Source organism: Oncorhynchus gorbuscha, unplaced genomic scaffold, assembly GCF_021184085.1.
Source record: "Oncorhynchus gorbuscha isolate QuinsamMale2020 ecotype Even-year unplaced genomic scaffold, OgorEven_v1.0 Un_scaffold_505, whole genome shotgun sequence".
Lineage (NCBI taxonomy): Eukaryota > Metazoa > Chordata > Actinopteri > Salmoniformes > Salmonidae > Oncorhynchus > Oncorhynchus gorbuscha.
The window spans coordinates 121,905-138,568 of NW_025745339.1; the positions used below are offsets into that span (position 1 = coordinate 121,905).

The 16,664-nt window shown below is 44.4% G+C and overlaps 1 protein-coding gene across 1 annotated transcript; it reads left to right on the plus strand.

Annotated features, from left to right (window-relative positions):
* Positions 1 to 10,352: 10,352 nt before the first annotated feature.
* On the plus strand, positions 10,353 to 16,180 carry LOC124018421 (homeobox protein unc-4 homolog). The gene is made up of 3 exons (XM_046333731.1): positions 10,353 to 10,790; positions 11,541 to 11,716; positions 14,621 to 16,180. The coding sequence occupies exons 1-3, from the start codon at positions 10,529 to 10,531 to the stop codon at positions 15,839 to 15,841; spliced, it is 1,659 nt and encodes a 552-aa protein (XP_046189687.1). The 5' UTR covers positions 10,353 to 10,528; the 3' UTR covers positions 15,842 to 16,180.
* The last annotated feature ends 484 nt before the right edge of the window (positions 16,181 to 16,664 follow it).

Sequence of the window (16,664 nt, forward strand, 5' to 3'; positions counted from 1 at the left end):
CCTGTTACTGTAGATGTTGTTAATTAGTTGTTACTGTAGATGTTGTTAGTTGTTACTGTAGATATTGTTAATTAGTTGTTACTGTAGATATTGTTAATTAGTTGTTACTGTAGATATTGTTAATTAGTTGTTACTGTAGATATTGTTAATTAGTTGTTACTGTAGATGTTGTTAATTAGTTGTTACTGTAGATTGTTATTGTTAATTAGTTGTTACTGTAGATATTGTTAATTAGTTGTTACTGTAGATGTTGTTAATTAGTTGTTACTGTAGATGTTGTTAGTTCCTGTTACTGTCGATGTTGTTAGTTCCTGTTACTGTAGATGTTGTTAGTTCCTGTTACTGTAGATGTTGTTAGTTCCTGTTACTGTAGATGTTGTTACTGTAGATGTTGTTAGTTCCTGTTACTGTAGATGTTGTTAGTTCCTGTTACTGTAGATGTTGTTACTGTAGATGTTGTTACTGTAGATGTTGTTAGTTCCTGTTACTGTAGATGTTGTTAGTTCCTGTTACTGTAGATGTTGTTACTGTAGATGTTGTTACTGTAGATGTTGTTAGTTCCTGTTACTGTAGATGTTGTTACTGTAGATGTTGTTAGTTCCTGTTACTGTAGATGTTGTTAGTTCCTGTTACTGTAGATGTTGTTACTGTAGATGTTGTTACTGTAGATGTTGTTAGTTCCTGTTACTGTAGATGTTGTTACTGTAGATGTTGTTACTGTAGATGTTGTTACTGTAGATGTTGTTACTGTAGATGTTGTTACTGTAGATGTTGTTAGTTCCTGTTACTGTAGATGTTGTTACTGTAGATGTTGTTACTGTAGATGTTGTTACTGTAGATGTTGTTACTGTAGATGTTGTTAGTTCCTGTTACTGTAGATGTTGTTAGTTCCTGTTGGTGTTTTCTTTTTCTGGATGCACTTTTAATTCTAAATGTTTCATTCGATGTTGAAAGGCCAGTCAAAACACTGTTGAAGATTAAAAACACACACACACACACTCTCTCTCTCTTACAAACACACACACACTCTCTCTCTCTTACAAACACACACACACTCCTCAGATAAAAGCGAAACAAGGCGAGCCGAACTCTGACCCCGAATGCGAGTCACGCGTGTCTTATTATCAAGTTAATTAAAGCGAGCGTCTGACAATGTCAGTCGCGTCCAGCCAACAAAAGAGAGGAAGGAGAGAAGAAAACGGATGTAAATGCTGCGTCTCTTAGGAGACTGTGTCAAGGGCTGCTTTTCATCGCGCGCCACGTGTGTTTGGATCGCGCCACGCCCCGGCAGAAATTGGAGGGGGGCTGTTTCACACAAATCGTTTTTTTATAAGCAAATGACAAGAAGGCAATTATTGCATTTTCATGTTCAAAAAAAATATATACGGGGGCAGGGGGGGGTATTAAATAAATAACTATAGAAAGAAAACGATTTCCATAATTTGACGGCCAGTGTGGCGAGAAAGGGAATGACAGAGAGAGAGAGAGAGAGAGAGAGAGAGAGAGAGAGAGAGAGAGAGAGAGAGAGAGAGAGAGAGAGAGAGAGAGAGAGAGAGAGAGAGAGAGAGAGAGAGAGAGAGAGAGAGAGAGAGAGAGAGAGAGAGAGAGAGAGAGAGAGAGATACAAAGGGATCTGGCATCCAAAGCGTATCTCTGCCCGTTCAAAGCAGCACTCAGACGGGGAAAGGGCTTTAAACAACCTGGCGAGGATCCAACCAATCCTGCCTCAACATGAAATAGAGTCGATTTAAGTGTCCACATTGAAATTTAAATTCAAAGAGCCCCGTTCGGGTGTGTGGACCCGCGGGGTCAAGTGACGACGGGATTATATGCTTCTTCATAATAATATTAATTAAACAATTTGCATGCTAATAAGGTAACAATTATCGGTTCCCTCTGTTGAAATGTATGGGTTATTACAACACGCCAATCTGCGAGCCGCGGGGTCACGCAGACCGGGAGTGAGAAACACAAATTAACATTCTGTCAGCGGCTGAAATTGGATAAATAAAGTAGAAATAATTCAGTGTGAGAGAGAGAGAGAGAGAGATTGAGAGAGAGAGAGAGAGAGAGAGAGAGAGAGAGAGAGAGAGAGAGAGAGAGAGAGAGAGAGAGAGAGAGAGAGAGAGAGAGAGAGAGAGAGAGAGAGAGAGAGAGAGAGAGAGAGAGAGAGAGAGAGACAGAGACAGAGAGAGAGACAGAGACAGAGAGAGAGACAGAGAGACAGAGACAGACAGACAGACAGACAGACAGACAGACAGACAGACAGACAGACAGACAGACAGACAGACAGACAGAGAGAGAGAGTGCAAGGGCAGCAAAGAGAACAATGACCCACAGCCAAGACAACGCAGGAGTGGCTTTCGGGACAAGTCTCTGAATGTCCTTGAGTGACCCAGCCAGAGCCCGGGCTTGAACCCGATTGAACATCTCTGGAGAGACCTGAAAATAGCTGTGCAGCAACACTCCTCATCCAACCTGACAGAGTTTGAGAGGATCTGCTAAGAAGACTGAGAGAAACTCCCCAAATACAGGTGTGCCAAGCTTGTAGCGTCACACCCAAGAAGTCTGGAGGCTGTAATCACTGCCAAAGGTGCTTCAACAAAGTACTGAGTAAAGGGTCTGTAATATTAGTTTTTAAAATTTTATATGAATTTGCAACCATTTCTAAAAACCTATTTTTGCAATGTGTCTATACTGGAATTGTGTTTAGATTGACGGGGGGTGATTTTTACCCATTTTAGAATAAGTCAATAATGTAATGAAATGTGGAAAAAGTCAAGGGGTTCGAATACTTTCAAATACACTGTAGGTTGAACCACATAATTAATACTGTATGTAGGGGGTATATAGAGGGGTATATAGAGGGGTATATAGAGGGGTATATAGAGGGGTATATAGAGGGGTATGTAGAGGGGTATATAGAGGGGTATATAGAGGGGTATATAGAGGGGTATATAGAGGGGTATATAGAGGGGTATATAGAGGGGTATATAGAGGGGTATATAGAGGGGTATATAGAGGGGTATATAGGGGTATATAGAGGGGTATATAGAGGGGTATATAGAGGGTATATAGAGGGGTATATAGAGGGGTATATAGAGGGGTATATAGAGGGGTATATAGGGGGGGTATATATAGAGGGGTATATAGAGGGGTATATAGAGGGGTATATAGAGGGGTATATAGAGGGGTATATAGAGGGGTATATAGAGGGGTATATAGAGGGGTATATAGAGGGGTATATAGAGGGGTATATAGAGGGGTATATAGAGGGTATATAGAGGGGTATATAGAGGGGTATATAGAGGGTATATAGAGGGGTATATAGAGGGGTATATAGAGGGTATATAGAGGGGTATATAGAGGGGTATATAGAGGGGTATATAGAGGGGTATATAGAGGGGTATATAGAGGGGTATATAGAGGGGTATATAGAGGGTATATAGAGGGGTATATAGAGGGGTATATAGAGGGGTATATAGAGGGGTATATAGAGGGGTATATAGAGGGGTATATAGAGGGGTATATAGAGGGGTATATAGAGGGGTATATAGAGGGTATATAGAGGGGTATATAGAGGGGTATATAGAGGGGTATATAGAGGGGTATATAGAGGGGTATATAGAGGGGGGTATATATATAGAGGGTATATAGAGGGGTATATAGAGGGTATATAGAGGGGTATATAGAGGGGTATATAGAGGGGTATATAGAGGGGTATATAGAGGGGTATATAGAGGGGTATATAGAGGGTACATACATAGAGAGGTATATAGAGGGGTATATAGAGGGTACATACATAGAGAGGTATACATAATGTTATTTTGACAACTCAGTATAAAGTGGAATGATCAGTGAAAGGTGGGGGAAAACAGCTAACTTCCTGCATTTCAACAGAGTCTTCCATGGGGCAGAGTGACAATGATGCAGTTTTAAATCTACTTTCCACCCAATCTACACATTTTGCCATGAGACTGAGAGAAAATGGTGCAGTTTTAAATCTACTTTCCACCCAATCTACACATTTTGCCATGAGACTGAGAGAAAATATAGCAGTTTTAAATCTACTTTCCACCCAATCTACACATTTTGCCATGAGACTGAGAGAAAATGGAGCAGTTTTAAATCTACTTTCCACCCAATCTACACATTTTGCCATGAGACTGAGAGAAAATATAGCAGTTTTAAATCTTTTTTTCCACCCAATCTACACATTTTGCCATGAGACTGAGAGAAAATGGTGCAGTTTTAAATCTACTTTCCACCCAATCTACACATTTTGCCATGAGACTGAGAGAAAATATAGCAGTTTTAAAAATACTTTTCACCCAATCTACACATTTTGCCATGAGACTGAGAGAAAATGGTGCAGTTTTAAATCTACTTTCCACCCAATCTACACATTTTGCCATGAGACTGAGAGAAAATGGTGCAGTTTTAAATCTACTTTCCACCCAATCTACACATTTTGCCATGAGACTGAGAGAAAATATAGCAGTTTAAAATCTTTTTTTCCACCCAATCTACACATTTTGCCATGAGACTGAGAGAAAATGTAGCAGTTTAAATCTACTTTCCACCCAATATACACATTTTGCCATGAGACTGAGAGAAAATATAGCAGTTTTAAAAATACTTTCCACCCAATCTACACATTTTGCCATGAGACTGAGAGAAAATGGTGCAGTTTTAAATCTACTTTCCACCCAATCTACACATTATGCCATGAGACTGAGAGAAAATGGTGCAGTTTTAAATCTACTTTCCACCCAATCTACACATTTTGCCATGAGACTGAGAGAAAATGTAGCAGTTTAAATCTACTTTCCACCCAATATACACATTTTGCCATGAGACTGAGAGAAAATATAGCAGTTTTAAATCTACTTTCCACCCAATCTACACATTTTGCCATGAGACTGAGAGAAAATATAGCAGTTTTAAATCTACTTTCCACCCAATCTACACATTTTGCCATGAGACTGAGAGAAAATGGAGCAGTTTTAAAGTAACTGTCCAGTGAAAATCTCACTTTTAAAAGTAAAAATTCTGTTAACCCTGTTGGCTTATCCTATACTAGTATTCCCAAATCATGTGGTTGGCTTATCCTATACTCGTATTCCCAAATCATGTGGTTGGCTTATCCTATACTCGTATTCCCAAATCATGTGGTTGGCTTATCCTATACTCGTATTCCCAAATCATGTGGTTGGCTTATCCTATACTCGTATTCCCAAATCATGTGGTTGGCTTATCCTATACTCGTATTCCCAAATCATGTGGTTGGCTTATCCTATACTCGTATTCCCAAATCATGTGGTTGGCTTATCCTACACTCGTATTCCCAAATCATGTGGTTGGCTTATCCTATACTCGTATTCCCAAATAATGTGGTTGGCTTATCCTATACTCGTATTTGTGGCCAAAGCATGATTTTGTAGAGAAAAAAAAAACACTTCAAAAAACTCAACTCAAACTTGTACCTCAAACAGACGGTTTCAAAAAAGTATGACTATTTCCTCATAGAGGATGATGTCATCCTGAGGAGGAGGAGCTGGCATGACTATTTCCTCATAGAGGATGATGTCATCCTGAGGAGGAGGAGCTGGCATGACTATTTCCTCATAGAGGATGATGTCATCCTGAGGAGGAGGAGCTGGCATGACTATTTCCTCATAGAGGATGATGTCATCCTGAGGAGGAGGAGCTGGCATGACTATTTCCTCATAGAGGATGATGTCATCCTGAGGAGGAGGAGCTGGCATGACTATTTCCTCATAGAGGATGATGTCATCCTGAGGAGGAGGAGCTGGCATGACTATTTCCTCATAGAGGCTGATGTCATCCTGAGGAGGAGGAGCTGGCATGACTATTTCCTCATAGAGGATGATTTCATCCTGAGGAGGAGGAGCTGGCATTACTATTTCCTCATAGAGGATGATTTCATCCTGAGGAGGTGCTGGCATGACTATTTCCTCATAGAGGATGATTTCATCCTGAGGAGGAGCTGGCATGACTATTTCCTCATAGAGGATGATTTCATCCTGAGGAGGAGGAGCTGGCATGACTATTTCCTCATAGAGGATGATTTCATCCTGAAGAGGAGGAGCTGGCATTACTATTTCCTCATAGAGGATGATGTCATCCTAAAGAGGAGGAGCTGGCATGACTATTTCCTCATAGAGGATGATGTCATCCTGAGGAGGAGGAGCTGGCATGACTATTTCCTCATAGAGGATGATGACATCCTGAGGAGGAGGAGCTGGCATGACTATTTCCTCATAGAGGATGATGTCATCCTCCTGAGGAGGAGGAGCTGGCATGACTATTTCTTCATAGAGGATGATGTCATCCTCCTGAGGAGGAGGAGCTGGCATAACTATTTCCTCATAGAGGCTGATGTCATCCTGAGGAGGAGGAGCTGGCATGACTATTTCCTCATAGAGGATGATGTCATCCTGAGGAGGAGGAGCTGGCATGACTATTTCCTCATAGAGGATGATATCATCCTGAGGAGGAGGAGCTGGCATGACTCTTTCCTCATAGAGGATGATGTCATCCTGAGGAGGAGGAGCTGGCATGACTATTTCCTCATAGAGGATGATGTCATCCTGGCATTACTATTTTTAATGACAGAAGAGCTGCTTTTTAAACCTACGTAATTACCGTTTTTTTTGGAAGGAAATTTTACTTTAAAGGTCCACTTTTGGCAAAAAACGCAAAGATAACATCTTTTTAACAGTATAACGGATCAATAAACCACAATAACATGATATTTAATGTTTAAAAATGGATGAATAAGATATTTGGTGACAAAATGACCTGTTCTTAACAATCTCTACAGCCTCGTCCAAAAACAAATCCTGTGAAATGAATTCAACACATACTGGAAGAGTTGCTGGCTATAGCTACAATGGCTAGCTACAGTGGCTAGCTACACGGGCTAGCTACAATGGCTAGCTACACGGGCTAGCTACAGTGGCTAGCTACAGTGGCTAGCTACAGTGGCTAGCTACACGGGCTAGCTACAATGGCTAGCTACACGGGCTAGCTACAGTGGCTAGCTACAGTGGCTAGCTACACGGGCTAGCTACAATGGCTAGCTACAGTGGCTAGCTACACGGGCTACAATGGCTACAATGGCTAGCTACTACACGGGCTAGCTACAATGGCTAGCTACACGGGCTAGCTACAATGGCTAGCTACACGGGCTAGCTACAATGGCTAGCTACCTTAGCTAACGAACTAGCTATGTCATTTGTGACGGCGCATGGCCAGAATGACACATTGATGAACCACCGAAGGCACAAAGCCACATTTCTATTTGAAAAGTGAGAAAGAAAAGGAGTTGGACGGCTGCTTCTCTGTGGTTGTTGCCATGAAGTCAACTGTTAAAGCAAATGTCCTGCAATTCCTCATGCTGCCATTTACCTATGACGTTTCATATGCTATTTTTGGGGCACCAGTCAAATGTTGTTTTAAGTCAATTATTGTGGGGGGGGACCAATCAACCTGTTCTGAATATTGGGGGGACATGTCCCCAATCCCGGTGGAAATTCCACCTATGAGAGAGAGGGATAGAGGGGGGGGGGCACTTATGCATTTGTCTCTGATTACCATTCTGTATTCAGGAGCACGGGTGGCTTTCTGTCAAGAAATTTAACACAAAATTAAGCGGTTATCGCCTCGAGCCAAATCTGTCCCCCTTCGATATGTTTATCATTATATGTATAATCCCTCCCTCCCTCCTTCCCTCCCTCTCTCTCTCTCTCTCTCTCCCCTCCCCCTCCCTCCCTCCCTCCCTCCCTCCCTCCCTCCCTCCCTCCCTCCCTCCCTCCCTCCCTCCCTCCCTCCCTCCCTCCCTCCCTCCCTCCCTCCCTCCCCTCTCCCTCCTCCCTCCCTCCCTCCCTCCCTCCCTTATTCCCTCCCTCCCTCCCTCCCTCCCTCCCTCTCCTTATTAGGCTACATTGTGTAAATACAGCTGGACATATCTCATTTCCTAATATCTCTTCATGTCACTCTGAGTCTCTTATCAACATCATTGGCACATGTAATGATTTCAAACTAAATGTTTAGGACAAACACTACAACAAGGTAATGATTACACGACAAAATATATCTTGTTTTACTGAGCAGATGTCAGATTTCATTAATTGATTGAAACGGGTTATGGAGGAGAATCTACCGTGCAGAAAAACGGAATTATCTCCATGTTCTTTTTATTCTAGAACATTATTAACAACTGAACGAATTATTTTACTGGCAATTCAAAGATCGCAGCCTACGGAAAATCAGTGTAACTTTTTAGTGAGTAATTTTGATTTCCCCGCTTCAAACCTTCTATCCTACAGCTGGCTACTAGCAACTCAACGCCCCGTGATTCTGTTGTAGTCTGTTCTGCTACTGCGCGCCAGTGTTCCGGGTGAAAAATCAACACAAGGACGCGGAATGTTACGGTACACCAACCAACTAATCACCTTTAAAAACAGTAATGGTGCGTGTGCATGTGTGTGTGGGTCCGCCCGTGTGTGCGTAAGCGTGCGCGCGCGAGTATGTGTTAAGTGGCGGGGTGGTGGAGTGTAGGGGAGACCGAGAGGGAGAGAGAGAGGGTGACAGAGAGGGTTGTAGTTTTCAACGCAACGTGACAGCCGGTTGTAGTTTTAAACGCTGACGTGACAGCCGGGGAAAGTGTGCATGATGAAGCTCCTTGATGCTCAGCAAGGATGTAATCGGAAAACATCACTTTCACTGGGTGAGACAGAGGGAAGGAGGGAGAGAGACAGGGGCAGGAGAGAGGGAAGGAAGGAGGCAGAGAGACAGGGGCAGGAGAGAGGGAAGGAGGGAGAGAGACAGGGGCAGGGAGCAGGAGAGAGGGAAGGAAGGAGGGCGAGAGACAGGGGCAGGAGAGAGGGAAGGAAGGAGGGCGAGAGACAGGGGCAGAGAGGGGAGGGAAGGAAGGAAGGGGGGGCGAGAGACAGGGGCAGGAGAGAGGGAAGGAAGGAGGCAGAGAGACAGGGGCAGGAGAGAGGGAAGGAGGGAGAGAGACAGGGGCAGGAGAGAAGGAAGGAAGGAGGGCGAGAGACAGGGGCAGGAGAGAGGGAAGGAAGGAGGGGCGAGAGACAGGGGCAGGAGAGAGGGAAGGAAGGAGGGCGAGAGACAGGGGCAGGAGAGAGGGAAGGAGGGAGAGAGACAGGGGCAGGAGAAGAGGGAAGGAGGCAGAGAGACAGGGGCAGGAGTAGAGGGCAAGGGAAGGAGGGAGAGAGACAGGGGCAGGAGGAGAGGGAAGGAAGGAGGGCGAGAGACAGGGGCAGGGGAGAGAGGGAAGGAGGCAGAGAGACAGGGGCAGGAGAGAGGGAAGGAGGGAGAGAGACAGGGGGGCAGAGAGGGGAGGGAAGGAAGGAGGGCGAGAGACAGGGGCAGGAGGAGAGGGAAGGAAGGAGGGAGAGAGACAGGGGCAGGAGAGAGGGAAGGAGGGAGAGAGACAGGGGCAGGAGAGAGGGAAGGAGGGAGAGAGAGGGGCAGGGGCAGGGGAGAGAGGGAAGGAGGGAGAGAGACAGGGGCAGGAGAGAGGGAAGGAGGGAGAGAGACAGGGGGGGCAGGACAGAGGGAAGGAGGGAGAGAGACAGGGGCAGGAGAGAGGGAAGGAAGGAGGGAGAGAGACAGGGGCAGGAGAGAGGGAAGGAGGGAGAGAGACAGGGGCAGGAGAGAGGGAAGGAGGAGAGAGACAGGGACAGGGGAAGGAGGGAGGAAGGGGAGGAGAGAGGGAAGGAGGGAGAGAGACAGGGGCAGGAGAGAGGAGGAGGGAGAGACAGGGGAGAGAGAGAGAGAGAGAGAGAGAGAGAGAGACTAAACACGTTTCCTTAAAATTCAGAGACTAAACACTTTCACAAAATCACACCACCAGCATGATGCTGGCAACCATTCCTGTTTTAGTTGTGTTTGTTGAAGAACACATGAGATATGTGTGGGAGGTAGAAAAAGAAAAACATAATTTTCCGTCTGTTTTATAATGGATCGCCTTTCAATGAGCTGCCTATAGCCTTTACCCTCCCTCCCCCGGACTCCCCATGTCCATGTTGTGACAGGGCTTATATTGTTTGTGGAGGCCGATGTCAGGTGTAATTAGTAATCGATATGGAAAAACGTTTTTTCCTCCATCTCTCCCTCTCACACACGAGCCATAACCACGCCTGTGACGTTACCGACCCATTAGCGTTTCTTATTGGTCCAAAACTCCCCGAGCCGCGGAAGGCCTAATTAGGGGGGCAGGAGAGGGAAGATGACAGGAAGGAAGGGGGGGGGTGATGTCTGGTAGTATAGGAGTAAAAACTCACTGTCTATGTCTGTTCCTGTTTCATAGTACAGCTGCGCTCCGTCGGTGTCTGTCTGTCTCTCTCGGTCCTCCCTCCTCTCTCTCTCTCTCTCTCTCGCTTCATCCCCCTCTCCTTCCCCTCGCTCTGCATGTTCACCCACACTCCCTCGGTCAGACGCCTCACTTCGGCCCCTCCACCGTCCGGGCCAGTAGCATGGACAGCCGGATACTCGAGCACCCCCACGCCCAGTTCGGAGGCTCTCTGGGCGGAATGGTCGGTGTTGGTTTCCCCTACCACCTGGGACACCACCACGTCTACGAGCTCGCCGGTCACCAGCTACAGTCCGCGGCCTCCGTACCCTTCTCCATAGACGGATTACTGAACGGCTCGTGCTCGGCCTCGGTGGTACACGGCTCCGGTCCTCTACTTTCCTCTGGCTGCGGGATTAACGGAGATAATCAGTACAAACTCTCAGGTAGGTTGGAGGCAGGACGGAGGAAGGGATGGAAAGAGAGAGACAGGAGTGATACACGTCTGGAAATATTGGTTTGATATTATTGGCCGTAGAGTGATTTTAGTTTCCATGGAAATATGGCATCTTGTTCATGGTGAAGCTTTGCATAGAACCGTTATTTAGTTGGGCTTTTAAAATCAACTCTTGTTTTATTTTGGACTATTTTATAAACTCTGAAATGTAATGTTCAACTCAAATCTTATTATCGATTTTTGATGAATTATGTCATAATTACAACCAAGTATTGAATGAGAAAAAAAACGCGAAGCAAGTGATAATTTCCTAACAAAACACAGTCCATTCTGCTGTGCTGTTTAAATGGATGAATTATATATATTTTTAAATGGCTAGTGTTTTTCCAGAAATAATAAAGTTATATCAAATAAATGCATTTCTTATTTTCGGAACAGCCATATAACTCAACATTTCAACTAGACTCCCTCCAATGGAAATGGACGCGTCTATATCCCAACTCACTGTAGTGGCCTGTAATGTTTCAGCAACTCAAGCAGGAGAAAACAGACATTCAGCATTTCTCTGAACTATAATCGATGCTTTGTGTAACAAGCAATTTACTGAACCGTTTAGTTCACGATGGCTTGATGTAGCTGAGAGATGGTTGTTGTTGTTGTCGTTGACTTGTTTACCGAGCCCACATGTCGTCAGTTGACACTACCACCTCTCTCTCTCTCTCTGACCGTTTCTGTGTAGATTCGGGGGACCCAGATAAGGATAGCCCCGGTTGCAAACGGAGACGCACGCGGACCAATTTCACCGGTTGGCAGTTGGAGGAGCTGGAGAAAGCTTTTAACGAGAGCCACTACCCGGATATCTTCATGCGGGAGGCGCTCGCGCTGCGGCTGGACCTAGTAGAGTCCCGGGTCCAGGTAAACAAACAACCCCCCCCCAAAAAAAATATAAACACATTTAATTAAAATACATTTCTACTTGCACTTTCTTATCAATGCCATGTTCTGTTGTTGAAAAGTAATACTACGTTCTTGAGGAATATTCTTCGAACGTGTATTTTATGCGCGAGAACAAAAAATATTATTTTGGATTGTTGGAGTAATTTCTCAGTTTGGTTTGAAGTGTGTAATAACCAGGCCTCTGTAGCTGTGTGTTCAGTTTCATCAATAATCCCCATAGTGAGATATTAGTGAGACAGCTATTTGTCAATTATAGGCCCATCATCAATTAAAGACCTATTGAATTATGCATTAACATACAGTATTGATTTATGAGGTCATAAAAACACAGTTCCGTTTACTGAATGAACCAGAACCTGCTGAGGATTTGATCCATAACACATATATAATAATAATAATAATTATAATAATAATAATAATAATGATAACATCTCATATATCACGGTTGTTTTCGCATTTAAAAAATATGAATTGTTAAGATAAATTGTGAATTGGTTAAAAAAGAAGATATGATTCCTTTGTTTATTTGAATTTGTGGGCTATGAATTCATGTCAATTACTATTTTGAAATCAAGACAATTTGTATTTTGTATTTTGTGTTATGCTGTTAAACGATAATTAGAAGATAAAATGCCTACATTATTATAAATAATTACAATTATTTTTTATTACTATTAGTATTGTTTTGTCTTATTATTATCAAGTTCGATTTTAAACCTAATATATTATTTCCATAATTCCCTTTTTAAAACTAAATGTTCATTAATAAATCATCTATAAAAACAGTTTTAACTAAGTACAAATATTCACCGACCAAAAAAAATATAACCCGTAATTTGTCCAGCATGATTTTTAATGATTGATTAACCCATAGGACTCTGTTTACGGAAGTAAAAACACCACCTTTAAACCGCTTGTGTGGAGTTTTAGGCAACATTTTTGCTCGTGATATAAACGATCCCTTTAATACCATAATGAGCTAGCTTTATTGACATGGCTGTCCGCGACCGAATAAAGCTGTAGACCAGCGATAACATAGCCTACTACTTAATTCCTATAGGATAGATCTATAGGCTGCACACAACGCACTCACTCTCTCTCTATTTAACAACACGTTTTAGGCCGATCTAAAATAGACACCTCCACAATATCAATTGCAAAAGTTTGAAAACCCCCCCACTATTTTCAACGACTTCATTTTCATTTTCCCACCAGGCTCAGATTTGTTTGTGCTTAACGGTGATGTGCGTATTTGATGTGTTTACTAATTGAGGTATAACTTGGTGGAAATGTAGACAGACAGGAATGCTGTTGGTTTGGTGTTTTTGGGGGCTTTGGTTTAGTCGTTGTGTTTCCTTGTAAAACTAAACGAGCATGGCTCTGGTGTGTGTGTGTGTGTGTGTGTATCTTGTTTGGGGATTTCGCCTCCTTTAAACCACAGATTATTATTCCTCCAAGCTGCTTAGTGCGTCTTTATCGGCAGCAGGTTCTTGCACGCGGAGATATTCACCAACATTACAAATTCATAAGAAACAGGGCTATTGTCATGTTGTTTCCGTCGACGCACCGCATTATGTGACAAACACGCAGCCCACTTCTCAATCTGAACGCTAACTCCCTGCGTTATCAGCGCCGAACATGCGGGGCCGTGTGCGCTGTGAGGCCGGACGGTGTGGGCTCACAGGCGGCGGGTCCCCTGGCACACCGCGGTGGAAAGCTGCTCTCGGAGCGGTGGTAGAGGGAGGGGCGGGACAGGCAGACGGAGGCAGGATGAATTGAGAGGGATAGGCCGAATTATCTACGGTGGAATTAAACGTAATTGGGAGAATTAGCTATCACACTGACTCTCGATTGACAATTAGAATGACGCATCTGTGGATCGGAGGAGAAGTGGTGGTGTGTCGGTGTGTAATATAGACGAGGCCTATTTGGCGACCGCCGTCTGTTATTGGATATATTGGCCGCATTGTATGTTTGTGTCAGGGCTTCAGCTGCGTTTTAATCGTAATTAGGTGAGAGATGGTGGGAGAGAAGACGAGCGAGAGAGAAAGGGATGGAGATAAGGAGAGAAGGGGTGGGGGGTGGCCCTTAACTTATGTTTGTTTTCTTTGGGGCCTCAATGTTTCTCAACATGGACTAGTCTGTTAATTAGTTATGATTCGGTTGGATTTATAAATACTACAAACTGCACCTCTGGTCTGTCATTTAGCAACAACAACAACAATAATAATAATAACTATCAATATTTCAGAATGATGTGTTCTTGGTATATTTCGATTTAAAGCTGTTATTTTGCCACGAATATCTTCATAATATTATTGGTTGAGATACATTTTATGTCAGTTTATTCATACTTTTATCGAATACAAAACAATTAATACATTTTATTAAAACAAATATTTTATTCTAGCTTGTAGGTGGAACAAGTTGAGCCATAATTAATTTCACTACTCAAATCTGTGGCCTTGTTTTACATGACTTTGGAGAGAAAAGGAGAGAGAGACAGAGAGAGATTCTCCCCAACAAGATGCATATAAAATTAACTAAACCAATTTCCTCATTCTTGGCTCCCTGTGTGTGTGTATAATGTGCGTGTGTGTGTGTAATGTGTGTGTGTTTGTAATGTGTGTGTGTGTAATGTGTGTGTGTGTGTAATGTTTGCGTGTGTGTGTAATGTGTGTGTGTAATGTGTGTGTGTGTGTGTGTGTTTGTGTGTGTTTGTGTGTGTGTGTAATGTGTGTGTGTGTGCGTGTGTGTAATGTGTGTGTGTGTGTTTGTAATGTGTGTGTGTGTGTGTGTAATGTGTGTGTGTGCGTGTGTTTGTGTGTGTGTGTGTGTGTGTGTGTGCATGTGTGTGTGTAGGTTTGGTTCCAGAACCGGCGCGCTAAATGGAGGAAAAAAGAGAACACTAAGAAAGGCCCGGGGCGCCCGGCGCACAACTCCCACCCGACCACGTGCAGCGGAGAGCCCATGGACGCCGAGGAGATCGCGCGGCGCGAGCTGGAGCGCGCAGAGAAAAAGAAACGGAAACAGGAGCGTAAACTGCTGAAGTCTCAAAACAAGTTACTCTCCGGTGACCTCTTCCACACACCCGGCGGGTCAGACAGCGACAGCGGCGTGTCACAGATCACCGACAATGAGCAGCAGCCTTCATCCGACTGTAACGGGAGCCGCCTTCATTCTGAACCGGGAGGAGGACACCACCACCACCACCACCACCAAACGGAACCAGACAGCTGTGAACAGACTCAAACACGCCCCCGGTTTGGTCTCCTCCAGGACCAGCACCAGCACCACCACAACAACCAAAGAACCGCAGGGGAGATAGGACCGGGACCTGGGGTCCAGCAGCAGGTGTCCCCGGGTAGCGGTCCTGGACTCGGCGCCTCCAGGTCCTCGGGCCTCCAGAAACTAAACCCGTTCAGCGTGGAGAGCCTTCTCTCGGACGCCACACCTCGCCGGAAACCACAGCTGGACTTCAGCTCGCTGTCCAATCAGAGGCCGCTGATAGGGAAGGGTCACTTCCTGTTGTACCCCATTACCCATCAGCCACTGGGCTTCATTGTCCCACAGACGGCCCTGAAAACCGGGCTGTGCCAGGACAACAACAACAGCAGCAGCAGCGGGCCGAACCCGGGACAGAGATGTGTGACTAGTGAATCTACAGGTTATACCAGCTCTCATCATCTGGCTCATTTGGGCCTAAACAAACCCCTTCACCACCACAATCATGTTAGTAACTGTGTGGACAGGAGCGGGAGTGAGGCACAGCAGGGAAGTTACAACAACGACGGTCCAGAGTCCGTTTCCCCCCCACCACAGAGCTCTGTTTCAGTTCAAACGACTTTAACGAGAACCAGTTCAACTCAGTCCAACACGGGTAGTGACGGTAGCCGCGAGGCTGACGACCGACCGGGTTCGTCACGAGTAACGGACGTTAACGACTGCCAGAGTGAGCACACTGGGGAGGGCACGAGAGAGGACTCGTCACCGGAGCCCTTGCTGTGTTCTGGCGCCAAGCCAGAGTCTCAGGCGGAGCACGAGGAGCCCGGGACAGATGGAGACGAAGTCGACATGGACTAACGCTGGTGCATTATATAAACAGAGACAGACTGCCAACCGACCTGCTCAGCCACAGACTACATCTAAACATTCCCAAAGCTACAAGACACCTTTTAAAAACATATCAGACAGACCTACTCTATTGTTGTATTTTTTATTCTCTGATAGATTCAGACGGCGATGTGTTGCCTACTACTTTCCAAACGGAAGTTATAGACATGTTCATTTCAAAAGGAGAAAAAGACAAAACATCTCAACACAGAAAAACAACAAAAATCCTCAAACATTGTACATTTCTTTTGAGAAAGTATAAAAAAATTACAAATATTTATATATGTAAACATTTTGATAAATAAAGTTATTGTTTAAATGAAATCCCTGTTGTTTTAGAGGACCATTGAACCAATGGTAAACTTCCCTGGGGCGGCAGGGTAGCCTAGTGCTTAGAGCGTTGGACTAGTAACCGCAAGGTTGCAAGTTCAAACCCCCGAGCTGACAAGGTACAAATCTGTCGTTCTGCCCCTGAACCCACTGTTCCTAGGCCAGTTAACCCACTGTTCCTAGGCCAGTTAACCCACTGTTCCTAGGCCAGTTAACCCACTGTTCCTAGGCCAGTTAACCCACTGTTCCTAGGCCGTCATTCAAAATAAGAATTTGTTCTTAACTGACTTACCTAGTTAAATAAAGGTTAAAAAAATAATAATAATTAAAAACCAGGGACAGTGTTTTAGCCTTTATCATAATGGGGGATATATCAGACTGGAGAACAGTGTTTTAGCCTTTATTATAATGGGGGATATATCAGACTGGAGAACAGTGTTTTAGCCTTTATTATAATGGGGGA